Source organism: Dermacentor andersoni, chromosome 6, assembly GCF_023375885.2.
Source record: "Dermacentor andersoni chromosome 6, qqDerAnde1_hic_scaffold, whole genome shotgun sequence".
Classification (NCBI taxonomy): Eukaryota; Metazoa; Arthropoda; class Arachnida; order Ixodida; family Ixodidae; genus Dermacentor; species Dermacentor andersoni.
In genome coordinates, this window is record NC_092819.1 from 17,335,497 (window position 1) to 17,349,645 (window position 14,149).

At 44.1% G+C, this 14,149-nt stretch overlaps 1 protein-coding gene across 3 annotated transcripts in view; it reads right to left on the minus strand.

Annotated features, from left to right (window-relative positions):
* Positions 1-14,149, minus strand: part of Itpr (Inositol 1,4,5,-trisphosphate receptor) — a 154,733-nt gene that overhangs the window by 44,065 nt on the left and 96,519 nt on the right. For 2 of the 3 annotated variants that reach the window (XM_050169922.2, XM_055065882.1), the window contains 3 exons: positions 8,185-8,342; positions 4,267-4,569; positions 1,384-1,431 (listed from right to left, as the gene is read on the minus strand). In XM_050169922.2, the coding sequence (XP_050025879.1) occupies positions 1,384-1,431; positions 4,267-4,569; positions 8,185-8,342 (509 nt within the window). The remainder of the gene's footprint in view (positions 1-1,383; positions 1,432-4,266; positions 4,570-8,184; positions 8,343-14,149) is intronic. The other variant, XM_055065883.1, reaches the window with a different exon arrangement.

Below are 14,149 nucleotides of genomic sequence, written 5' to 3' on the forward strand. Positions count from 1 at the left end.
CAACTACAACCGTGCCGAGACGCGCTTATCGGGACCGACGTTCACGTATCTCCGGCGTTTCGGGTGGGGCCCACGTGCAGGACTTGACAAGCTTAACCGCGAGTATACATTTGTCGTCTCCATAACAACGTACGAGAATAAATTCGCCTCTGCACAGCTAAATTTACGTGACTGCTGCATTCAAATACAACGTAAGATGTAGAAACATTACAGAATGGCGACGCATCCAATGGGAACGTAATACATAGGAGTCAATGGATTTTAGGTGGGAACTGCAAGAACCCAACACTGGAAAATGCAACAGTGAGACACCTATCAACGGGTTTCCACTGTGTGTGTGTGCGCGCGCCATTTTTCTCCTCAGCTCGGCTGGCTTGGCGCTTTAGCTCGGCGTAGCGAACGTTGTACGCTGGGTTTCCTGCTCTCTGTGCTAATGCTATGCCGTGCTGTTGCGCACATAACTGCAGCAAGAAGCCAGAAGCAGCTATGCAGCTTTTATGATACCGCAAGGAAAGCCTGATGGCTTGCGCAAGAAGCAGTGGCTCCAGAACATTGGCTGAAATAACTTTGTGCCGACAAAGAACAGTGTTGTTTGCGAGGTGAGGCGTCTTTCTTATTGCTTGTACCAAAGCATCCCCTAATGCTGCATTTTTGTTAATTCTTCCAGCCTGCTCACCAGTGTTTTTGCTGTGGCAAATTGTATGTTGCATAAAAATGGGGTTGTCCTCATTATGCTTAATATTCTGCTGGGACTCCATCACCTGGGATGTCGCCAACTGTTGTTATTCAGTCGGAAATGCAGCACTATAGATTCTGCTTTCTGTTGTGAACATTTATGTACGAAGATACAGCCTCTCGATCGCATTTTTCGCGATTGTTAGGATCCGTTGCCTGTTTTACTGAAAATTGAAACAGCGGCTTGTAGAGGAGCTATTATTTTCAGCTTACGTCGATGTGTGCGTCAGTCATACAATAAATGCAGGCCCTGAAAAAATTACTGGCAGGTATACCCTTGGTATTGCAAGTGATATGAGCGCTAGCTAGTCCACGTTGCGTTTCTTTAAGTTTTAAGGCGAAAGCCTTTAGATCTCTGTTTCAAGGTCGCGTTGTGGAAAGAAAAAATCACGTGATCCAGGAAGGCTAGAAGCGACCCAAAGCGTGTGCGTGCGTGCGTGCGTGTGCGCGCACGCGTGTGTGTGTGTGTGCGTGTGTGTGCGCGTGTGCGCGCGTGCAAGCTGACCACAAAAGTATTAACAGCAGCATGTTATTCGCAGCACATTCTATGGGAACAACACTGCCAACAGACAATAATGGCACAAAGAGCACAAGTAGATCCATAGGGACATGAAGGCAGAAAGACGAGAAATAACAAAAGAGCCTCACCCGTGCGAGGTCACAGATTTCTCTCTGAGTGAGCAAGTTGGCATCAACCTGATGGCAGTCCACAGGCGGCAGCAGCACAGGAAGACAGAGAGCTGAGGCGGTTAGTGCAGGGTGAGCACAGGAGGGGGACAGTTCACTCCCAACAAAGGGAGATGACTCCCCCTCCCCATTCACTCAAAGGACACCCACCACAAGGGGAGGGGCAACAACGGGCCAAGCAACAGAAACCACCCACACCATAAAAGCACAGCAATGAGAGAAAGGAGCTTCGCAAGAGATGCCAATGCTCCTGGTTATGAGGAGTGTATGAACCAGCGCTTTTATACCAAGTGCAGCACAAATTGTCTGACATTGTCCAAAGACTGAGAGTGTCATTGGATTTACCGTCGCAAAGCAACAGAGGAGCTATGAGAAACACAATATGAAGCCAGGAGCTCTTGTAATTTTATAGCGCGCCCCAAGAGGATGACACACAAGCATTTTTGCATTCTGCCCCCATTGTGATGTGGTTGCTGTAACCAGGAGCCAAACCTGTGACCTCATAGTCAGCAGCAGAATGCCATAGTCACTGAATTAAACACCACGGTATATACTGCTTCAAGAGTCCTTGTTTGAAGCACTGGCTTGCCAAGTTCCAAGTTTGATTCACAGAGCACACCTTTGCATTTGTATAAATGTGTAGCAGAAAAACGTATACATATAAATAAAATTAACAAATGTAGTGTTACATGAAACAGTCAAGTACATTATGCATAAAACTGCACTGCAGTACAAGCTACAAGATGAAGTCTCATCTTGGCATGCCGCGACAGCTGTGCAACACTTGGTATGCAAAGAGGCAACAGTGGCTCATTTGGAAGCTGAGGCAAGAATCAATGCAGCTGCACAGGGCAGAAATTAAACAGCTTAACTGCATGTGATTTGCAGAGAGGCAGAGGCTGTAGAGCACAATTATGAAGAACAGACTCAAAAGCGCATAGCAGAACATGAAGCTGAAGACTGGGGATATTTTGCACTATCTGTCAATACCACGGTACAGGTGAAATCTTTGCCCACAATCAGGAAAGTACAAGGCTTGAATTCCAGCTCCTATCAGAAAATATGGGTGACCTGCGATACGGCAGTAATAAATATAATGGCCATCCAGCTTTGCAAGAGATAGTAATCAAAGGCTACAACTTAGAATTCAAATACATCAGCTTCGAATTCCTAAAACCAGAAACGAACTCAACTACAGTTTGAAGTAACCAGCCCCCTGTACAATGCATTTTAAATCATTCTAAGTGCAATGTGCTGAGGTTATATACTTGTAACAAGGTTACATCACATTTTTTTGTGGACTGGTGTCCACACAAGGTGATTTTGCATTAGTGGTGACAAAAGACAATACTAAGTTGGTGCCTGTGTGGCAACTTACAAGCATAGCTGCAAGGTCTGGTCAATGAAAACATAACCACTCTCCTTAAAGCATAAACAGACTAAATGACAATGACAAATAATGCACAAATATGTCAACAGTAGCCAACACAATTTATTCATTTAACTAGAGTTGGGATTTCTGAGACACATCTTGGTTTTAAAGATGTCCCAACGTTAGTGTCAGCTACGTACACGCACCTACCAAATTGCTTGCACCTGGATTTCAGCAACCCTGTTGTCCAGAATGTGTAAGATTTACATTGGGTGCCCCAGAAAATTACAAATTGTCCATATTGTCCAGGTTTTCTGTATTTTTTCTAGTGATTTAATAGACATTCCTGAACTGATTCTCACTGCCTATGTGACTACGGCATCCTAATCACTTGTGCAGGAAACTGTTTTTAATTCCTTCAAAATTTCAGGGATTGTGGAAGTTCTAGATTTACTTCATGCACAAGTGTAAAGCAGCACCTGCCATAAGAGCGAGGAAAGAACAATATTTTTTTAACACATACATCCTGGCTGTGCAGTGTAGTCACAGCACAGTGGACACTGGCAAATCCTAAATGCCAGAATGTTTCCTTGACATATCCAAAGATTGACTGGTTGCAATTGTTTTGCTTTTGTAACATGCCTGGTTAGTCTGTGTGCACATAGATAAAGCTTCTCTCTCCAAGCACAGAAAGGACGAGTTACACTAGTGGAGCACAGACTCTCCTGAAAAAAACGAGACAACCAGTGACGAGAAGAGACACTTGCATAAAAAGAAAGTGGACAAAACAAGTGCTGCACAAACAAAGCTTGACAAACAAGGAATATGGCTACTATATGGATAAAAAATAGCTAGATTTTCTTGGCACTCTGCATTTGTCCCAGCTGCTATGCAACATTTATTTTCATAGGTGCTACTGGCTTCCAGGGAAGCAATCACATTGACAAATGTTAGCTCCAAGTTCAGCACCTGTCCTGCGTGAAAGGCTGATAAGATTTCTCATGATTGCTGCATGCGGCAGTTGGAGTGCACTGTTATAAGAGAAGTGCTGCTGAAAGAGAGATCCCACTCTAGAGTGCATAGGCTGTCTGGCAGTGCTTCCCCATTGCCTTTTCATGCTTCATCTGATTTATTCAGCTCCCTTTGCCATGTGTGCATGTATTGTACATATTAAGAATCATGAGGTTTAACGTCCAGAAACTGCACAGAGGGATGCTGTAGTGAAAGACTCTGGATTAATTTCGACCACTGCAGGTTCTTTCACATGCACCCAGGTCTCAATACACAAGTGTTTTTGCATGTAACTCCCTTCGAAATGTGGCCATCACAGCAGGAATGTCATAGCCACAGAGCTACTGCAGTGGTTATTATAAATTTCTTCCTCATCATACCTCTTGTAATCACTGGAAAACAAAACCCACCACCCTCTCCACAGTCAATATAGAAAGAGCAAGGAAACAGCCAACACACACCTTTTCCCCATGCTCTGTGTCAGCCATCATTTGACGCAGTGTCTGCAAAACACGCACACATAGCCCCTCCTCCCGCTCCTGTAACAGGCGCTGGGTGTGTTGCACCAGCTTGGAGACAAAGGAGGCACAGCGGGCCTGTGCCTGGGGCCGTGCAGGGAACAGCCGCTGAGGCTCATGCAGAACATCCACCAGCACCGACAACTCGCTCTGTACTAGTGGCCTGAGCTGCTCTTCCAGCACCAGTACCAGCTCTTGCAGCACCTCAATCACTGTCCGATCACTTGGATGGCCGCGTGACACCTCCTGCCGGATGGCAACAACAGAGTGCTTCAAGGCAAAATGCAACAAAATTTCACTCTAGCTAAATTGTAGTACATATACACTATCGAAGAAATCTTGGAAAAGATGCAACCATGATAACTCTCCTTGCATGCATGATAACTCTCCTTGCAAGCACGATAACTCTCCTATTTTCTTATTACCAGCCTTAATATTAATAATAGCATATGGTAGCATCTAAGCAGACAATGCATGTACCTGGTGGTTAGCCCACACGACACATATCCCCTATTTGCATGTCCCAGAACTTGTGCTCCGAGATATTCAGTGTGCCATAGGTGCCGCCTAACCTTGGAAGTCATGCCAAGGAGGTGCGCTGGTTCTCAACGTTCTAGGTTCTGCATCATTTCAGGTAAGTAGTAATGGCTTCATTTTTTCCAGCTTCCGTATCAAAAACCATCTATTTCTGCCAGCTTTCTGTGATGCACTAGCATTTTAAATGTAACATTTTACCCAGACATTCTATATCTACGGTATCTGATACTAGGCATTTTTACTCGGTCGAAAATTTCTTTAGAGTTGATCTTTAAGCTTGACAGGCATGTGTTTACTATTTCAACATGACTTGCTTCTGTATATGTGCTTCCACCAGCAGCAGGATTACACATTCACTTTACATGTTCCACTCATGCTACTAGTCACCAATCATAGTCATGCAATTCCACAGAAATCTCGTAGCACAGAGCAGCACCTGCTTAAGTACAGCTAATGAACACTGCAACAGCAGCACTTACAGTCACTGCCAGTTGGGCCCCTGTTAGTAGACCGATGCAGACGCTAATATCTCTAACAAATGCCTGTATATTCTTTTATTATGCACATAAAATCTGTCAACAGGTTGCTTTCTTGGCATTCTTCAGATACAGTTTGTATGATCGCCCTTTCAACGCATGGCACTAGCGCAGTTAACATGGTGTACACAATGAGAATTCCAGCATTAGGCCCGTACTTAAGCCCATACTTAACAAACAGCTGCTGTGCATCAGTATCTTGGATGGACTAGGCAGATACCACAAGATAGTAGTATTCAGTTTATGATACAAACAAGTGCGCTTGTTGGAAACAAAGCATATTGAACTACCATAAAATAGCGTGGAAGCACCCAGTTTCACACAAGCACCCAGTGTTAACATTTTCAAAACTTAAAAATTCTGAAAATTATATGTTAAGCGCCCACCCCCTCCAGGGCGCCAGCATCAGCCAGAATATTCACCCCACTGCAGTCACTAAGAGACCACTAGGGCTGATGACGGTGATATTCGTTTCCTTGAGGTGGAAAGGAAAGACCGATGGGCGTGACAATAATGCAGAGTGACAATGAACAGTCCTTGAAAGAAAACACAGTAGTAGCAGGGCTTTTGTGAAACACATCTTGGTAAAATGTGCACACAGCTGCTGTTCCCACACTTCTCGTGCAATCCACTAGCCACACGATGCACTCCTACACCGTCGCCAGGAAGATCGAAATCATCGAGTAGCACCGCGCGTCAGGAAATACTGTGAACCATTAGAAAATAAACATGCTTTCTTCAATTTCGTAGCCACTGTAGCACTGCCTCGAAGTTTTTCATTGGCCACCATCTTGGTTTTTACTGCTTTGGCTGGACAAGTGCCCATATCTAGATTAACGCAATCTTTAGTGAAAGCAGGTGGGTGCTTCTACAGTATTTTGCGGTAACACCTGTTGTTGCCATAACATAACTCCTGTGAGTGCAATATGTAGCTTTGCTAAAGGATTCTGCATGCTCCGGAGCACATTAGAGTGACTTATTGGGAAACTCTGCTCCTGTAGGAGGCATATTAAACACTAAGAAAATCAAATATGTTTTATTCTGCCCATGCAATAAGACTATCACAAGAGAAGCTAACATCACTTTTGAGTGAGAGGCAAAGAATAGAACACATCACAGCAGATAAATTTCTTTGGGTACCTTTTCAAAAGAACTTAGACTGGTCCATGCACATTAAGTATGCCCACTCCAGCATTTTAAGATCTATTGGTATTATTTGCAAATCATGACAACTGCTTCCATAATGGTTAAAGAAGAAACTATATTACATAGTAGTAGTTCATTCGCATCTGCATTACAGTCTTCTTGTATGGGGGAATACGACTAACGATAACAGAGGCAGTAATCATGTCTTGCAAAAGGAAGTTCTACGGCTGATAGGAGGAGTGTCATACAGGTTTGAAGTGGCGCCTCCTTTTAAAAAACACAAAGTACTAAGCATTACAAATGTCAAAGAGAAAAAATTGGTCACAGTTATTTACCATCATATGACCCTCTACGGGTTTTATAAAGAAGTTTCTTCATGCAAAAAACCAGAGCCACAGCCTATTCCTTATAGAAAAGAAAAACCTCGCAAGACTTACGGCATTAAAAACTAAGCTATCCGATTCCTCATTTTTAAAAATCAGCACCCTTTTGCAGCTACCATAATTGAGGAGAGTGGCTCATGCCATGTTTTTAAAAGAAAGGTACATTCGTATTTATTATTGATGCAAATCTAACCATTTCGTCATGTTGCCTAAAAAGTGTATGCTGTTTGTTTTCTTTGTTTTTTTACCTTTTGTGTTATTTGGAAGCCACAAAAAGCAATCTTTTGCTAACATTGATCAGCATAATATTTGTTGTTTATTCGGTTCACTTGTATATTCTACTGTAACTTCATATAATAATTTGTTTTCCATATATTTTATGTCAAAATGTGCTACTGCACACATCTATTTCTTGTGCTTGTAGCTATTGCTATCTTGTGCACTGTTAATTCTTTTTATAGAATTTTAACACTAAGCATGGTGTCATTTTGAGGGTGAATTGGGTTTTTGGAGGGCAGGCATCATGTCAGGCTTTTTGCGTTTTCACTGGTACGCTAGGCACCTGTACATTTTTTTCTGGTCGCTTAAAATAAACTTCAAACGTCATATTCAGTAATCTTAGTACTACTGCCATTATGCCAAGATGTAACAAGTAAATGGCCATAACACTGCTAGAAATACTACAGCACCTAGAGACAGTGGGCATGCGGCCACAGCATTAGAGAGGTGTGCTCTCTGTAATGTTTTCAGACTTCGTGACTTTTCAGGAACGTTAATGTGGGCTAGTTGGTTGAACATTGACATACTGAACAAACAGCATGGACAACAGGACAATGGTAAGACAACAACGTGAGCACTGTGTTGTTTTCTTTCCATAGTCCTGTTGTCCGTGTTGTTTCTTTCAACATGTCGCTGTGACCTTTGTTTGTTTAGAACACCGTCACTGCTGTTTTTGATAAAATGCTGTTTGAAATTCGTCCATGTCAGCACATTAAGCCTTTCTTTTGCCCTGTCCACTTCTGTGCTGCAGTGTTCAAGTTATAGACTAATAGCTAGCCCAATACTGTATGTTGCCTGGTCAAGCATTATTTTTGGTGTTCTTGGTCTTATTGCCAGACAACCCAACTAAAGTCTTTTATGCTTGATATGGTGCAAATCCTATAGCCAAACGCCGAATCGAAAAAAAAAAAAAAGAAATGCTATTTTCATGTAGTACAAGACCCATCTGAAGTACCAATTCTGGCCGAGCCAATACGTACAGTAGGCCTCTGTGGTGATTGTTCCACAGGTTCCCGCTTTGGTGCCCGGGCAGAGGAAAGCCAGGCACGCGTGTGTTTGCTGATCAAAGCAGTCTTGTCAAACATGGTTGACACCTGAGACTCGAGGTCCACGGGGATGGCAATTCCACGGCTTTTAGCTGCAGGCAACGCAGCATGGTTGTGTACCATACAAGTACCAGCTCACACACCAAGGTGAGATTAGAAAAAGGTTGGCAAGGTTAGGTTACTGCACTTGTAAGTATGAACTGCAACCACAAAAAGCATAAACATGAGCATATGTTATGCCCCCCGCCCCTCCTTCCGTTTTCACCAGGTGCTAAATAAGGTTTCTGTAACAGTAACTTCCTCCAAATCTAACTAATCTGGAGCCTATTAAAAAGAACTGAAGTGCAAGATTCTTGGTAAGGCATGAAATTTTTAACCACCAATACTGCTGTGTCTCTGGCCTTATAGCTTTCATGAGAGCCTACAATAGAACCAGCTCATTGAACTTAAGTAGCCATTAACAATTTGCTGCCATGTCACATAGATTACCTCTTATAATATAGACTTTTAGCGAGTGCAATTCAATGTGGATACATCATACATTATATATACTTTCGAATTGTCAACATTTGTAATGTAACACCATAACCCTTTCTTTTTCTTGAAATAAATTATGTGCGGAGCTGTAACACATGCTGCATTAGCCCTAGGATGCACAGGAGAAATAATCCATAGACTCCATAGAATTGGTAAGCAAAAAGCACTGTTTTCTGTACTGCAAGCCATTTTTCTGTTCTCTCCTTTTTTTCCCTTTTATTAATTTATTTTTTCTTACTTACTACTGTATGTCTGCGACAAGTTCACGAAATCTTGAATGCACTCACAACAAATAATAGCAAGAAAACCCACTTGCTTGATAAATGTAAAGACAGGAAAGTGACCATCCCTCTACTTCTGTCCAGTTCCAAGTATTGAAATTCCCTTGAACACACCCAATCAAATGATTTTTACTTTTTGATAACAATGAAACCAATAACGAAGCTGCTAAAAAACAAGCTCTGTCAGTCCCAGCAGTCTAAAAAAGGACGGAAATATCACATACAGCACAGCATTTAATACCGAGAAAAACTGTTCCTTATTTAGTTACACATACATATTTACCATGTGCAGTGAGAAATGCAAAAGGAAAATTCATGCCAAAATAACTGTACATGATACTGTTAACTCTCAACTACTAATTGATATGTTGTAATTGATATGTAATTGATATTGTAATAGTTGGCGCGCATCTCAGCCCTGGCTGCGCGTGGCTGTAAGCACAGCTGAATGCATAGGTAGCCGCGCACCCTTGCTTTAGAGGTGATCTACCGCATATGCATAGAGTATGGCACAATGGCACAATAGCACAATGTAGGCTGTCTTACCACATATTTAGTATTGGAGGTAGGGTAATCTTGAGTTTCGGTGACCCGTTGGAGTGAGAGGCAGACAAAGCATTCGCGCCCTGCTGCCGACACTTTTCCTGATGGCGTCGCCCCAGTGCAGGCGACACTATCAGCCTCAGAGAGGGGGGAGGGGGGCATGTGAAAGCGTGGCTGGCTTTGCTTAATTCGTATCGCTGAGAAGATGTTGTCTATGTATGTGGCATGAAACCTAATCATTTGTCGCCGACTCTGTAATTCATCAAAATTAACTATTTTCTCATTCAAACTTGCTTTCTTCAACTGCCCGATAATTTGGAAAATTCTGCGGCCCCATTCCTAGTAAGAAAAATCGATCGGTGGCTGTACTTATCTGCATAAAAGGCTGAATTTCAATGGAACAAAATTTCGATATACCGAAGCAAATTTCCAATTTTACCGACTTCGTTATACTGAGGTATAACAGTGAGGTTTAACCTGAGTTCACAGGTGAGGTGGCATCGATGGTACCAACCATGGTACCGCGCAAGTAGTTTGGAAGAAAGGCCAGGGGCTTGAGGTGGTATCTATAGCCAAACAAGGAAATCGGCAGGGAAGGTGGGCATGGCTTGATGACTGTCACTGCTTGTCTTCTGACACCCCTCATCCTTGCTGGTCACTGAACAAGCTAGCTGGCGGCAATCTTCAGCGTATCAAGCAACTTCTGAAATTGTAATGCACTGAGAGGCATCAGATCACTAAGGCAGGATAGTATCCAGTGGACACAAAGGCTAACATCCATACAAGAGAAAAAAAGGTGAAAGACCAGTGGTCACTTGCATCATGGTGTTATATGCAAACGTAACGAACAGGACTATGGTGTCCTAATTGGTGTGGTCGGATGTGACGTTGTGGGAATGCTCAACTCTCACGCATCCCCTGATGTTATTTTCCCTACATGGCTCTCGCGTCTCCTGTAATCTGACTCCTCCCCATAGCTAAGTTCCAGCAGGTGTCGATGTGGTTGCAACATATCATGAAAGATGATGCAAGTATGGCACTGCTAATGCCACCTGACGGCGGCGTTAGTCAGGTGTGACAGGGACGAGGCTCTTCCTCTTGGGTTTTGGGTCGGTGAGCGGCACGGACATTCTGCGCATGCGCTGACCGGCTTCACATGATACCAGAATAGACGTACATGATCGTTCGAACACACCACCGTTTATGAGACCATACACACAAATAGGCATTGGTGTCTAGCATGGGGGCAAACATATTTGCTTGCTATCCAGTCGAAGTAAGTTGGACTTCCTCGATTTGTCGCGCACCCATCGGAAACTTCTATGTGTTGTGAGTTGGCTAGCAGGCATTAGTGTATGAAAGGTGCAATAAATGCCCTTGTGATTGTTTGTACTACCGTGTTGTCGTTCCTTTGTCCCAAGAGCACGTGTGAGACCCCACAACGTACATCATCAACATGTCGCCGAGTGTGCCGCTGAACTGCTTTATGAGACAATTCGTTTGCGGGTCATACGCGGTCGATTTCCGGTGAATGATCGTGCACTCACTGAAGGGGGGTTGTATTGCTTATGACAAGAAGACATAACCCCTATCGCTGAGTAGTTCTCAATGAGCACCGTGACGAAGGACGAAGTTACGAAGAATGAACATCACGTCACAGCGGGAAGGGCTGCAGTCTCACTGTAGCGCCTCAGGTATTCGACGCCAAAAATAATCCAGCGGTTTCCACATCAGCTATATGGGAGTGAGCCATCGTTGTCTCGTACAGCAAAGTTCACTGCTTGACGGTGTAGCGTCCTGTGTTGAAGGAACGACCGATGGAACGGCAAGGTAGTCGAACAGCAGGGCAATCGATGGGTCCTTGTATTGCTCAGAGGGCATAATAATGGCAGACAGTTGTGATGGGTCCGAGGTCGTAGAAAGAACAGAAAGAGAAGCCACATCAGGTGTTATTGGCAAGCAAGAGAGCACATCAGCGTCAGTATGTTTTTTGACCAGAGTGTTATACAACATGAAGGTCATATTCCTGCAGGCAAAGCACCCAACAGCCAAGGTGGCTTAACAGGTGTTTCAAGGAGGAGAGCCAACAAAGGTCATGATGTTCAGTGATGATGCTGAAAGGACGACCGTAGAGGTATGGACGAAATTTGCCTAATGCCCAAATGATGGCTAAGCTTTTCTTCTCTGTAACAGTGTAATTCAATTCAGCTTTCTTAAGGGTATGGCTTGCATAAGTCTCAACATACTTCTAATTTGTCAGTTTTTGTTGGGTGAAGACTCAGGGTGTCTACCACGTTCACATTTCCTAATTCTCTGAGTTTTCTAGGATTTCCCTGAGTGGCTTTTCAAAATTCCCTGAGTGACACAGAACATTGTTTTATGTCACGACGGGCGACACCATGTCGCCTGATACTGTCACTTTCTAATAAGCATGTTAAAAATTTAAAAAAAAAAACGACTTAATTCAGTTTTAATAGTAACGAGTAGTGTTCATTTTATTCGAACAGAAAACAGAAGGGAGGGGTTAGTGAAATGCACAGCAAATAAAATACCTTTGAAAAAAAAAACGGTAAAGCCCACTGTCGAACATTCAGAGTCTAATCGAATCGAGTCGAACATTCTCAAATACGAATAAAAAGGAGATGCATACAGAAGCAAATATTTTTGAATATGAGCTATCTATATCAATTGATAGCAAGGTGATTGGTATGAGGCCTGAACTTTGTCACAAGTGAGATTCTCTCTCTCAACAGCTGTTAAGTCAACCTCAACTGTCCTGACATACTTTCAGCCCGCGCACAACGCCTCAGTGTTGCGCTTTACTGCTTTAAAGAGTTTATTTTGGTTTCGGTGAAGTACACTTGCATCTCAGCATCAGCCAACATTTTTCTCAACCTCCTTCAAGGAAGCGGTGGCACGCTTCCTTTCCCGTTCATTTCTCAATGCGTAGGTCCTTTCTGTTCTCATCCTCCTTCTGCTGTGTGTTCACCACACGGACCGTTTGAAGCATCCTCTTAGTCAGTTGTACAGTCAACGTCCTTCTTTTTTTTCGGACTCCCTAGGAGCTGCGAAAACGTCCGAAATATCAAGCAGTTCGAAAAAATGAATGCATGTCTTTTACTGCCCTTAAGGGCTCAAATCGCCACAGGCACATCCGAAAAAGCTCCGAATGCCTGCCAGTACACTTAGTAGGTATATCGGTAGGTCTATTCGATTCAGCCAAGTTTCTCTGCACCTTCTGCACCTATTCACGGTGCACTGCACCTAGACCCTCGATTCCCCGAGGTGCAGCAGTGCACCCTGCACTCCCGTGCTCGATTGAAAGGGGTGCAAGGCAAGGTGCTGCCGCGGTGCACTGCACCCTTGAACCTTGCAGCGAGTGGGTGCAGCCCGGCACCCCCTGAACTTTTTGTTTGAGGTGCCGTGCACCTTTTTCTGAATCGAACAAACTTGGTGCTCCTAGTCTGACAGGAGATGGCAGGTGCAACGGTGTATAATTACGGAATACATACAGTGTCCCGTGACAATTGCCCCTTCTCATGCTTGTTATGCTTCACCGCAATACTTATGCGTATGCCTCACCGCGTAACATACCGTACAAAGGCGAAGATAACTTTCGGGAATCGGCATTATGCAACGCGTCGTGCTTTCCTAGCTTTGAAGCTACTGGCGAGGATTACAAAGACGGAGTCGGCGCCATTGCTAAGAGCGGCGAATTGTTTTAATGAAAAACTTAGCGCCGCACAGCCAGAAGCTTAGTAGCGAACGTCGAAGCAGCCAGGCTTAGCGATGCCACGGTGTTGGCTACGGCTGCCAGCGGATTTGCGTGCGAGAGCGCCGGTTCGAGGCGGCGAGGCAATCAACATGGCGGCGGTGGTGGCTTTGCTAAAGGACCCTGAAACGATTTTGACGATTTTCTACAAACGTACTGAGTCGTTAGAGTAGGTCCTTCTGATCATTAATTGACACAACTAAGTGCTCCGCGTAAAGCGTGTAATTTATTATAAGGCTTTAAAAATGCACATCGCTGCCGATCGCAGCACACTGCTCGGCGGAATTTTAAGCCGCCCCTACCCATATGACCGAAATCACCCATATGACGTCAGTGGGGCGAGCTATCCGATTGGCTGACCAGGGCGCGTGATCGATAAATGTTCCAGCTTTATGGTAAACAAATGAAGTTCGTAATAGTTGGAATGTTAGTTCATTTGTTTTTATAACAAGAAAGTAACATAACGAGAATGCGCAAGAACAATTTTTCAGTACACTTAAGCACTTCCGGCACACAGCAAGTGTCGTCTGCTTGTATTACAACGTGCTCTGTCTTTGACGAGAGCTCCGCCGTCAGTGTCGATTTGCGTTTTCGCGAGCGCTATGATTCGACTTTGTTGCGTTGCGGACTGCAAACGTAGCGACTGGCAATATGTCAAGCTGCGACAACGTGTGCCTCTGCAAGCCAGTAGACGAGCGGACTGGCTGCAGCGCATCGGACTGCCGCTATCCGATCGGCGCCAGGATTTGTGCGATTGCGGCCGTCA